This window comes from Borostomias antarcticus (assembly GCF_949987555.1).
Source record: "Borostomias antarcticus genome assembly, chromosome: 25".
Classification (NCBI taxonomy): Eukaryota; Metazoa; Chordata; class Actinopteri; order Stomiiformes; family Stomiidae; genus Borostomias; species Borostomias antarcticus.
In genome coordinates this window covers 9,055,456-9,067,955 of record NC_140258.1, presented here as the reverse complement: position 1 = coordinate 9,067,955, position 12,500 = coordinate 9,055,456, and the positions used below count along the sequence as shown (strand labels likewise).

Here is a 12,500-nt window from a genome sequence, read left to right as displayed (position 1 = left end):
ACCCTCTCTCTCCCTCTCTCGCTTCCCGTCACCTCCTGTCTCCTGTCTGTCTGTGTAGACACAGCACCGGTACAGTGCTTCTTCCCTCATATGTCACTTGAAAGGGTGCGCCATGACACTTTGGTGCCAGCCCCAAAGCAGCTAACTAGCTGCACTCACGGCTCTTAGCAGCTAAATGCTATTGCTTGTGCTGGGCAGCCTGCGCGCCGACCGGGAGACCCCAGAACAGCCGCACTCCACCGGCGCCTCGGGGTGCCAGAAGGGGACCGCCACAAAGGGGGGGGGGGGGGGGGGGGGGACGGAGCAACAGAGTTGTTGGGCAACCAGAGTCCTCAGGTTCGCACTGTCGCGCGTTAGCCTGGCTGGCGGGAAGATAAGCGGATCGTGTTTCATTCCTGGGAGCGAGCCGCCCTGACATGCCCGATCCAAAAACCATTAGGTTGACAAAAGGCCTACGGATGAGGGAGAGGTGGAGGAGGAGAGAGGGAACAGATGAAAGAGGAGTGACTGTAGCCTACAAGAGGTTGTTTTTTTTTTAGAGAGAGGCGTGAGTTTAGCTTGCTCCCTACCACGTTTCGATGGATACCCCATGTGTTCTGTATGTTTTAATTCCTCTTTAGCTGTGCGACCTTTCTCCCTCAGGTAGGCTTCCTTTAAACCCCGCTTCCTTCCTCTCCCCGAGACCCCCCTCCAGACCCCCCTTTCCCCCCCAAGCCTTTCCCAGCCCCAGTGAGGCCCCTTCTCTAACACCCCGTCCTACCCCAGCCCTGTTCCCCAGCAGGCCTACCCTAACCTCCGCCCAGGCTAGAAGGCCACGGATGCTTCCCTCCACTCAAAGGCCACTTCCAATTATTGCATAGTGATGCATGCACTCAGCGTTCATGCACAGATCATGATCCCGCATACACTACTAGACCTATGGCTGCGAGAGAAAGAGAGGAAGAGGTCTACTGGGTTAACCCTGGTGACACCATCTTTACATCTTTACACCAGCAGATACCACCAAGTAGGGAGCACTTCCTCCTAACAACATTTTAACCTTTGCTGGAGTGATTTTCTGATTGAGTTTGTACTGATGGCATGTGCGTGCGTGCGTGCGTGTGTGTGTGTGTGTGTAGCCTATGTTTGCACAAGCCTTGCCCTTCTGTCTTCCTGCCACCCTCCTCCTTTCTGTCACATCTATTTTGGTGACTTCAGCGTCTCTCAACGCGGGGTGACAAATCTCGGTTTCCTGTTTACAGCATGGCATCTAATGGCCAAGTCCTACCACTGTTGGGTACTGATTCCCCCTGGGGATCTATATATATATATAAGGCTGTCAATTTAACGCATTAATTAGATGAATTAATTATGCAAACTTTGCAAATTAATCGCATTCTTTTATTTCGTCCAGACGTAGGTGGCACAGTTGCCACGTCTTTGCCTGATTTAACATTATTGAAGCGACAAACTTAATTTGGACCTGAATGACCCCGTAGGCTATGTCCGTCCGTCCGTCCATCCATCCATCCATCCATCCATCCATCCATCCATCCATCCATCCATCCATCCATCCATCCATCCATCCATCCATCCATCCATCCATCCATCCATCCATCCATCCATCCATCCATCCATCCCCACAAACAATGTGTCAGTGTAAACGTTTAAACATGTACACAGAACCAACTGTTTAGGGAAAAATCGCTAAACGAAAAACTTAATTATTATTTGTTTTTTGTTTTTTAAACAGCGCCTGTCGCCTATCCAGACAACGCAGCAGTATAGACTGTGTGACAGCTCTAGCCCTGCGTGACAGTTTTCGAAAAAACCAGCGGAGATCAAGTAAAGTGTAGCCTACACACTGATAATGGCAGCACGGGGTCAAAGGTTAACCACCTGCAGTGGAAACACCCGAACAAGTTAGAAATATCAGGGACCAGTCCTGTGGCCAAAACGTGTACACGTTGAAAATGTTCCCTGTGTACACGTGTAGAGATTTTTGTACACGTTCACATCCCTAATCCCCACCAATAGTTTGTGAAGTCATTCCAGAGCCTGTTGTGGAGATGCCATCCCGTTCTCTCCTTCCTCTCCCTCCCTCTCTCTCTCTCTCATCTTCCTCCAGGCTAGTCACCACCTCTCTCTTGTTTCCTTTCTCCTTCCAACCCCCCCCCTGTTCCTCACTCTCTTCCTCCCCGGCTGGGTTCTCGCTGGGGTTTGAAGGCCTGTACGCCGCCGTGCCCGGCCGGCCTCAGAGACCCAGATTTCTGAAAAGCCTGTGTTGTTGTTGAACGCCAGCCCACTAAGGCACAGGGCTCAGCTCTGGTTACAGACGCTAAGCTACAGCTTCTAGCTCCAGGCTCGGCAGAGAGAGAGAGAGAGAGTCTGTGTGAAGTCTGGAAGCTAGACAGACACACACGAACGCACACACACAAATGCGCATATGAATTCCAGGAAAAATGCTCCACAGCGTAGGATGGCCTTCCCCTCAGTTCCTGTGGCCTCGGTCTCCTTCTGGATCTCTGGACTTGGCCGCGCTCCCCGTAGTCATGTGGGCCACATTCAGACCAGGAGGCCAGGTGCTCGTCATTGAGCTCAGGCCAGTCAAATTAGAGGGGTAAAAAATGGCTTCTTTTGCAGAATCCCAACAAATTGTTCACAATGAAGCCAGATATGTCTTCAATTTCTCCATAGAGCCGCATTGTCAGTGGACATAGAGAAACCTGTGGCAGAAATTGGAGTCATATGATGTAGGCTACTCAAGCTAGCCATTAGCGCCACACGTTGGCTAGATGTTCTCTGAATGTTGCAGCATGTTTTGTTGGCACTACTATTTTATGATTGCCTGATAAGGTTTGTTGTTAGGCCAGTGTAGTTTTTTGAAAGGGGTTCCCACACAAAGTGAGAGGTGTGCAAAATCTGGGCAGAGTGTGGAGTGGGGGGGGGGAAGGAAGGAAGGAAGGAAGCATGGAAAGGGGGGGTACAGGGACTCTTTAAAAGGCTTCTTGAAGGGGGGAGCTTGACACCTATGTAGTCTCCCTTCCCCCTCTCTATCTCTCTCTCTCTCTCCCCCACTCTTTCCCTCTCTCTCTCTCTCTCTCTCTCTCTCTTGTCAGTGTTGACAGGAGTCTTATTGCCGTCGGCACTCGAGAGGTTAACTCTCTGGGAAACCAGCGACGCTCGGCCTTAGCTCCTCCCAAGATTTTCTTTTTTTAATCTTTATCTCCTCCTCCTCCTCCTCCTCCTTCCTCACTCAGTCTCTCGATCACTCACTCGCTCTCTGGCTTTGTGTGAGTGCAACGCGGCAGCAGTGTGTGTGTGTGTCTTGAGAGAGAAGGAGAGAGAGAAAGAGAGAGAGAGCGGGAGAGAGCACACGCAGACGAGGGAGAAGCAGAGAAGTACAGAGAGGAGGAGTGTTGAGGCGTTGTATCTGCTACACCGACGCCCGTGAATTCTTCTGCACCCAAGAAAGACGGGAAGGGAAGAGAGAGAGAGACAGACAGACAGAATAAAAACGACAGAACGAGGAAGAGAGAAAGAAAAACAGAGCTGCCAGAGAGGGAGGAGAGGAGCAGTCCTTCGCTCTCTCACGAGTACTCACCCACCCAGTGGACGAGCAGGGACGAGACCTGCACACAAACACGCCTCGCTCACTCCCAGTCTCACACAGCAGACGAGGGAGAAAGCTGCCTGGATCTTGCCAGTGGATAGCGAGAGTGTGTGTGTCTGTCTATCCGTGAGCGTGTGTGTGTGTGTGTGTGTGTGTGTGTGACTGACGGCAGCCAGAGGAGAATGGAGGCGGGTTCGGTGTCCATGGCCACTCCAGCGTGCAACTCCACTACAGCTCCGCTGCTCAACAACCACTGTGCTGGTAATGTATCTTGCTTTACCTTGCTGTGCCATGATACAGATAGAGCCAGGTGTGTGTGTGTGTGTACTGTGTGTGTGTGTGTGTACTGTATGTGTACTGTATGTGTGTACTGTATGTGTGTGTGTGTGTGTGTGCGTGTGCGCGCGTGTTGGGGGAGTTCCCACTCTGCACACTGCTGAGGGGAAGTGAAATGAGCTTTAAGTCTTCCAGATTCATCTGTTGCCCTAGTGAGTGTGTGGTTGACTAGAAATGATGTGCGCGTGTGTGCGCGTGTGTGTGCGTGTGTGTGTGGTTGAATGGTGAGGTCCAGTGGGATAGTGTGTGTCAGAGATTTTTCAGTGAATGCTTGTGGCAAATTTCCTCTGTGTGGCTATCAACTCTTCAGTGTGTGTGTGTTGTGTGAATGTTTATTTGTGTGTGTGTGTCCGCGGCGCCCGCACATTTGTTTGTCACCCAACTTCTTTGAACTCAGAGTATAAACCCTTCAGAAGTGCCTTTCAACTCTCCGCATCGCGGCCGTCGGCGTGACCTCTTTCATCGGCATACGACCCCGTTCAGCCCGCGCAGCCCGGAGGCGCAGGCCTCTGATTGGTTTAGCAGAGGAGGAAACGAGGAAGTGGAGCTGTCTGGATGGCTGTCTTTAATGGCTGGTGAGAGATACGCTGCAGAGAGAAGGGGAGGGAGGAGAGAGTGACGGGGGGGAAAGGTAGGGTGATTAGATTTAAGGGAACGGAAGGGACCCACCGTCGGAGAGGAAGGGCATGAGCGATTGGGCGGGCGGGAGGGAGAAGAGTTCCCGGCCTCGGCGCAGCAGGGCAAGGCGGTGCCTGGCGAGCCAGCTAGGGCGTTCCATCCTGTCTTTGTGCTGTTAGGCCGAGTTGACTGCCCCAGGTATCCCACTCACTGATCTGTGTGTGTGTGTGTGTGTGCGTGTGTGCGTGCGTGTGTGTGTGTGTGTGTGTGTGTGTGTGTGTGTTTGTGCAAGCATCCACGCATGCCTTACCATTAGTCAGTTTAGGTAGGGTGTGTATAGCGTTCTTTTCCGGATACAGTCAGTAGCCCGACGTGGTTTTGGTCACTGCGTTCCCTAACTACAGTCTTGTGAGGTTGGCGTGAATGAGGGCTGCCTTGTGAGCTGCTTTGTATTGGTGTGTAGTAGAGCAGGCACTTCAAAGGCTGTGGGAGAGGTTATTAGGCCAGCTGGCATTCTGGCTTCTTATTACAGCTCTCTATTTGGCAAATGGCAACCCCCCTCTTCTCTTCTCTCTCTCTGTCTTGCTCCCTCTTTCTCTCTCTTTTCCCTTCCCCCCACACCCAACTGAAATTAACAACAAACAAAAACATGGAATAAACATGGAACATGGAAGAAACCAGGCCAGGTCCAGCCTGGCTTATGTACATGGCTAGCTTGTTTCTGTTCAGGACTGGTAGGACGGAAGCTAGTCATGCCAATGAAATAGCTGTGAATTTAAATGACATGAAATAATGTCTGATAGGTCTTGTTGCCTGGACACATCAGTTCCAATGCTTCCAATGCTAATCCAGCACCACAAGAGCGGGATAGCCAGTTAGCTCATGAGCTCACAACAACTAGCAGCAGCTTACATAACATTAATGGTAGCGGTCAGTGGCTAAAGCAGTTACAGTGATGATTCCTGTAATGTTAGCTATTTTGCTGCAATTGGTTCAACTTCTGTTTCTGGACAAAGTCAAGGGATAAACCCAGATAACACAAGGCTAGCGGACCTACAGCGGGTCCCCAATGGACAAGTTGGCGGACCTCCGGCCGAATCCGCTGGCGGACCTCCGGCCGAATCTGCTGGCGGGTTCCTGGCCATTTGCACATCGAATGGCAAGCGGACCTCTGGCGGATTATTAACGTCAGGGACAGCGGTCCGCTAGTAATCCTAAATGCTCCTGCTATTGCTCCACCACCAGTCCACCGGTAGTTTGTCTATATCCTAGGCCCATTGGCCCTAGGCTTATGGATTTATATTGCTAAATTAACTTACTCTGAACATGTCTTTAGTAACCCTTCCTTTCATAGTCCCACAATTACTAAACATTTACCTGGTAAATACATGCAAAGTATAGCCTAATATATAATGGGTAATTACTGAGACACATACTGTAGGTATAATTTCAAAACAGGATTATTTTAAATGTTCAATTACGGCACATTCATTCAATAACTGACAGCACCACCAGGTAATCACATTTTTACATAACTTATATAACTTCCAGTGACAAACACAAATGACAAATCACAATGCTCATGTTTATTAAAATGCTTTGAATTATATTAATTATAACTGGATCCACTCAGGAATCTGGGAGTGGGAGTGGCGCACGTCAGGTTACTCCTGAGGTGCTAAAACTAAGGACATTTTCTCAATATTTTTAGTTTTATTTCAGTTAGTTTTGTAAACACACAATACAGTTGTAGTTATCATTTTTTTGTAAAGCCTAGTTTTTATTTTTATTTCAGTTTATTTCAAACTAAAATGTTTTTTCACACTTAGTTTTTGTTTTTTTAGTTAGTTATCGTAAACTATAATAACCTTGCTCTATACTGATAAAAGACTTACAACTAAAGAGCTACAACAGAGTAGCTGGCGGCTAGGGTAACATTACATTATGTTTGTATACAGCTTTACATTTTCAACCAGAATTTACCTGATCTGTCCGGGGTGTCGTGTTGAACTGGTCATCAGTGACTAGGTTGTTCAAGACTACCCTCTAGTGACGGTTGTAAGCGGAATTTTGACGGTGTCCCAACCGAGTTCCACCATGGGAAAAGGGACAGGGGAGGGCGTGCCATGCAAGCGTCATTCCGACGGTAACCCAACAGAGGTCCACATGAGTTTTACCATCAGAAAAGTGACAGGGCAGGGCGTGGAATTCCGCTCGGAGACCGCTAACGACTCGCCAGCAGAAATTCTCCAGCTGTTTAATAATTGTGCCCCTCTAGACACCCCCCAGTAGAAACACTCGGATGCTGATGGTCACTGTGATTCCGATGGTGGACCGATATCTATGTGCTATCTGGGAAAATGTTGGAGTGAAAGGATGAACGTCTGGAGGTTTGGGGTATAGTCCCATAAAATCATCCCCATCGGGTCTTGAACCCCGATCTCACGGGTGGGAGTCCAATCCTTTCCCTGCTACTCTACTTGTGCAGTGGAGATCAATTTCACCGCTACTCTACTGGTGCAGTGGAGATTGGCGGGTTGATTTTGGTGTCCTTTATTTTGGTGTGCTGGGACTACTGCCTCTTGTGGTGCCAACAGAGAAATGAGGGTCAACATTGACCGGAGTAAGGGAGGGAGGGAGGGAGTGACAACCCGACAAACGCTATCTATGGTGCTGGCTTACAGCCATGCACAAAAAACAGGTGCGCTGGAGAGGACATCAAAGGCAGCAAATGATAATGGCTTTGAACTTGGTTGTTCTCTCTCTCTCCCTCTCTTTCTCTTTCTCTCTCCCATAAACGCTCACAGACAGAGACAGACGTGAAAATTCATAATCCTACTCAAACAGTGCTCACGTGTATTTGCACAATAGGTTTGTTTGTGCTAGGAGTAAGGGTTTAATACGACAGGAAGTGTGTTAGACTGTCTGCTACCTGGGTGAATCCCTATTCTGAGAACATCCACAGATGGCTTTATTCTGTGTGTGTGTGTGTGTGTGTGTGTGTGTGTGTCTGTCTGCATATGCACAAGTAGCTGGGGTGTATAGTTGTAAAGCTGCAAAGTGTGTGTTGTAAGGTTGTATTGTGCAGTCGTAGGTAAGTGTGTGAAGGGTGTGTACACACTTGGTGTGTATTGCTCAGGTTTATAGTTGTAAAGTGTGTGTGTGTGTGTGTGTGTGTGTGTATGCTGAGCTTGTATTACCCAGTTATATACTGTTGTAAAATATTGTGGAGTTCTGGGCTCGGCTGTATCTTCTCTGCTAATCCCTCCTCATCCATCACCATATCTGAGATTGTCTCTCTCTACAGACACACACACACACAGACACACACACACACACACACACACACTTGGCCCAACTGTGCAGTCTAATGTCTTAGAACAAACATGTTGCCACATGTAGAAAACAATTTAACCCCCCCCCCCCCCAAGCATAGCACAGAAATCTGAGGACTGTTAACACGCCACTCACTCACACACACTCACTCAGACGCACACACACACACACACACGCACACACACGCACACACACTGACATTTGCACTGCTGCAAAAACATGTTTGTAAACTTGCTGACTTTTGAGTTATTCTGCATGTCTAGTTTTGACAGGTTTGAATGAGAAGAAGGCAGAAAGAGAAGGAGGTAGAAAAACAGAGAGAGAGAGAAAGGGAGAGAAAGAGAGAAAGAGAGAGAGAGATGGTGAGAGAGAGGGAGGGAGGGGATGGGAGAGGGCTGATTATTGGCCTTGTCAGAGCATGGCTGTGCCTCTCCTGATACCTCAGGCTGTCGGGCTTCATTGTGTGTGTGTGTGTGTGTGTGTGTGTGTGTGTAGGTGCCTCGCTATCAGTGAATCAGGTGTTTATGCATGCATGAGTTTGCTGACATTGTGCCTCAGGATCCCATCATAAATAATGTGCATAATACCTGTCACACTGTACTCTGCTGCTCCTCTCCTGGCCTCTGGCGTGTGTGTGTGTGTGTGTGTGTGTGTGTGTTCATTAACAGTATTAGATTTACAGACTGCAACTGTAATGGTGATTAAGTATTGATGGAAGGGGTCGGTAGTAAATCTGATTACCAGGCGAGCAGTGTGCGTGTGTGGGTATGTGCGTGGGTGTGTGTGTCTGTCTGTGTGTGTGTGTGTGTGTGTGTGTGTGGAAGAGGAAATTAGACTGACAAGCACTTCCAATGGCCTTTCTGCCTAAGGACTGTGTGTGTGTGTGTGTGTGTGTGTGTGTGTGTGTGTGTGTGTGCGCGCGTGTGTGCGTGTGTGCGAGTGTGCGAGTGTGAGTGTGAGTGTGTGTGTGCGTGTGCGTGTGTGTGTGTGAGTGTGTGTGTGCGTGTGTGTGATAACGTGATAAAGAGAGAGAGATCTTTTACCAGTCCCAGCGTGAGCAAGGCAGATTAACGAGGAGAACGGCAGCCATGGCTGGAGCTGCTAGGCCGCTGGCTCCCCAGAACCACCTCTGTCTGTCCGTGTGTGGAACGTGTGTGTTAACGCTACACAGCAGAACCCACTCAGGGGACGCGCGCACAAAGAATGACATTAGCATATGGAAATCCAACATGGCTTCTTCCTCCCTCATTAAAAAGACACCGCTCGACGTGAAGAGGGAGGTGAGCGGGAGGGAGGGAGGGAGGGAGGGAGGGAGGGGCGGGCGGACGGACAGAGGGAGGGGGGTGATTGAACCCAAGAGGGGTAGCAACCTGTTGTGGTCTGTCAGACGGTGAGCTGGGCTGAGAGAGAGAGAGAGAGAGAGAGAGAGAGAGAGGGTTACAGTTGATCAGATCTGTTCAGTGTGTGTGTGAGCGCATGTGTGCACAGCGTTGTCTGTGGCAGGGAGAAAAGCGAGGGAAACTTTTCATCAGCTCTCTTTATTTTCATTAGCTCTATTCAGGCTGATAATTATACAGCCACTTAGTTGGATTATGGCCTTAAAAGCCGTTATCTGGCGAATGTCAACATGACCATTGAGCTGCCACTCAAATGGTGTATTCAAAGTGTTGCTTCCTGTTTGACAGGATGTACCGGTTAGCATGCTTCCTTACAACGATTCACCAAGATGATTGACACAGCTGCTGTGTGGTTCACACCGCGCTCTCTGTCTCTCACACCCATTGGCGCTAACGCCAGCGCGACATCACTTCCTGTGGGATCTCACTCTCAGGGATGACATGGGACTCTGTAGAAGAGTTCCCACCCAATAGTGCGTCAGACTCAATAACGTGCCGGGCGCAGGCCAACTTGAGCAACCGCCAATATCTTGGCAGCCTTTTAGCAGCCTAAGATTTTGATATATAAATGATTTTATTGAAAACTGAAAGGATACTTGTTTGTGATCTGTTTTAAATCAATTAATCAATCAGTTTACTAAACCAAAAGGCTTTTTATTAAAGGAATTAAACTTTTTATGAGAAGGAAATAGATACAGTGGGAAATAAAGCATAGCATTCACTAGTAATATTTAAACAAACAAATGACGTGTGTTGCCATAAACAAAGTTGAACAAATTGTCTGTAACAAATGTGTTTACAATCTGTTAGCGGTTTGGTACAAATTGCATGGTGGGTATAGTGTGTGCAGTAATGGTTCTGTTCGCTAATACAGTAGGTATGTGCGGTAATGGTTCGATGTGCTAATAGGTAGACGCGGTAAGGGTTCTATGTGCTAATAAGTATGCACAGTAATGGTTCTATGTGCTAACAGGTATGCCCGGTAATGGTTCTATGTGCTAACAGGTACTGTAGGCGGCTAGGCGCGGTAATGGTTCTATGTGCTGATAGGTATGCACGGTAATGGTTCTATGTACTAATAGGTACTGTAGGCGTGGTAATGGTTCTATGTGCTGATAGGTATGCACGGTAATGGTTCTATGTACTAATAGGTAGGTACTGCAGGCATGGTAATGGTTCTATGTACTAATAGGTACTGTAATGGATACAGTAATGGAATCCGCTGTAAAGGAATGGATAATGGGTTTGGCGTGCTATTGGACGATAGTGTCCCTGCCCTTGTTACGACATCTGCTCACTCCTCTCTACCTCTCTCCGTCCATCGCGCCCCCCCTCCACCCCCATACCCTAGAATGTCTCAAGCGTCCTCCGCCACGTTGACTCCCCCAAAACTCCAGTTTTTCACAGACACTCAGGGGCGAATTCACTAAAGCAAATTGCGCCCGCTAATTGCACCATAATATTGCGCGTCAGTTGCGCCCGCTATGTGCTCCGTTTTAAAAACCTATTCACTAAAGACATTGCGCTAATAATATCCCAGCGCAAACACGCCCATTCGGTGTTTGCGGCTGAGTGCAATTTGCTGCTGATATAGGAAATGACTATAAATACTGCGCATACAGCGCATACAACTCGTATGCATAATTTTGGACGATGGCAGACAGAAAAAGAAAGATACGATTCTCAGACAGCGAACTTGAAGGCCTCACGGACGAGGTTCAAAAACATGTCTCACAGCTTTCGGCAAAAAAATATCACGACTGCAGCAAAAAATCATATTTGGGGTTTAATTTCCAAATCAGTCAGTGCCATTTGTGTGTGTAAACGCGGAAGACTGCAAACGGAGGTGGAATGATTTAAAAAGACGAACAAAGGAAAAATTGTAATTTTATGTTATGCAAGTTGCAGCATGATGATCTGGCATACTTTTGGGGGAGTGTATAACATTGCCCCACCGGTACGATCTAGGCATCTAAACGGCTTTTCAGGATTCCAAATGTGCACTCAATCACACCGCGCGTCCTGATGTGAGCCCAGTTGTACGCCGCCTCTCCAACGTTGGAAGGATTACGCACGGGAGTCATCATCCATGGCTGAAGATGATACCTGTCACCTATGATACAAAAGCAAAATATTTTCAAGACCATTCAAATAAAACAAATATTGTGTAGGCTATGTTTTTATTTATTTATTTATACCTATATCGGCCCCCAGCCGTTCAATGAACAGCTATAGGGAATGCGCAGTTTCGCGTATAGACTATTATACGCACAGTTTCGTGCTATGTAGGCTATTATATTCATTGGGGGAGCTTGGACTCGCTGGGGACGGGTGGAGAGACGCATAGTCAACTGAGCCTCCCCAGACGCGACTTCATCCTCCAGTTGGCTGAAGAGCTGCGCGCTCTGGTGTCCAAACAGTTACCACGGTGGTTCTAGTGTTAAATCAAAAAGTGACCTTCTTCTAAATATTCTCTCACGAACAACATGCCTGGCATTGCGATGCCTTCGCCTCGCAACAATCACTGCTGCCATGATCAGCGGAAAGGCTGGCCATGACACCCCTTGCGCTTAAATACCACCACGTTTCTGAAAACGGTATTAATTTCACTTTAACTGCGTGAGGCAATTTGCGCCGATGTTTGTGAATTGGGCGGGTTTTGCAATAATGTTCATTTGCATAGAAAGGGGAACATTCTCCGCCCATATTACCTAATTTAAATATGAGCTAATAACACCGGCGCAGAGAAACGCAATGACGAACGCAACGCAGTTAACACCGTATTTCACCCTTTGCGAGGGCTTTGTGAATAGCAAACATAATTTTTGACTTATTTGCACAGGCTTTGCGTCAGGAAAAGCTGCGCAATCCTTTAGTGAATTCGCCCCTCAGTAAGGAACGGTCTCTCCGCTCCGACGGATGAGCTACAGCCTCATCCATAGTTACCAAGTGAATCACACGGCGGACCCCGGCTCACCTATCTAGACTGTGGTCCTCGGGGGCCTCTGTTCTGGGGGCCTCCTCCTACCAGTCAAACAGGGTCTCAGACGCACAGTGACAGCGTGGCGGCAGCCTGCCAGGTAATAATATACAGGTACCTCCTCCTGCAGCCGCAGGCTAGCATTCACATGTCGTGTGCGGGTGTCTGCCTGATGTGTTGTGCGAGGTATGCGTTTGTGCGTGTTTGTTTGTGCGTGCGTGCGTGTGTGTGTGTGTGTGTG

General features: G+C 48.4%; 1 protein-coding gene across 1 annotated transcript in view; it reads left to right on the top strand.

The window, feature by feature from the left end:
* Positions 1-3,774: 3,774 nt before the first annotated feature.
* eml4 (EMAP like 4) overlaps positions 3,775-12,500 on the top strand; it is a gene marked incomplete at both ends in the record, with an annotated part of 40,719 nt that continues 31,993 nt past the window's right edge. Inside the window, one exon of the mRNA XM_084458651.1 lies at positions 3,775-3,853. Coding sequence (XP_084314777.1) covers positions 3,775-3,853 — 79 coding nt within the window. The remainder of the gene's footprint in view (positions 3,854-12,500) is intronic.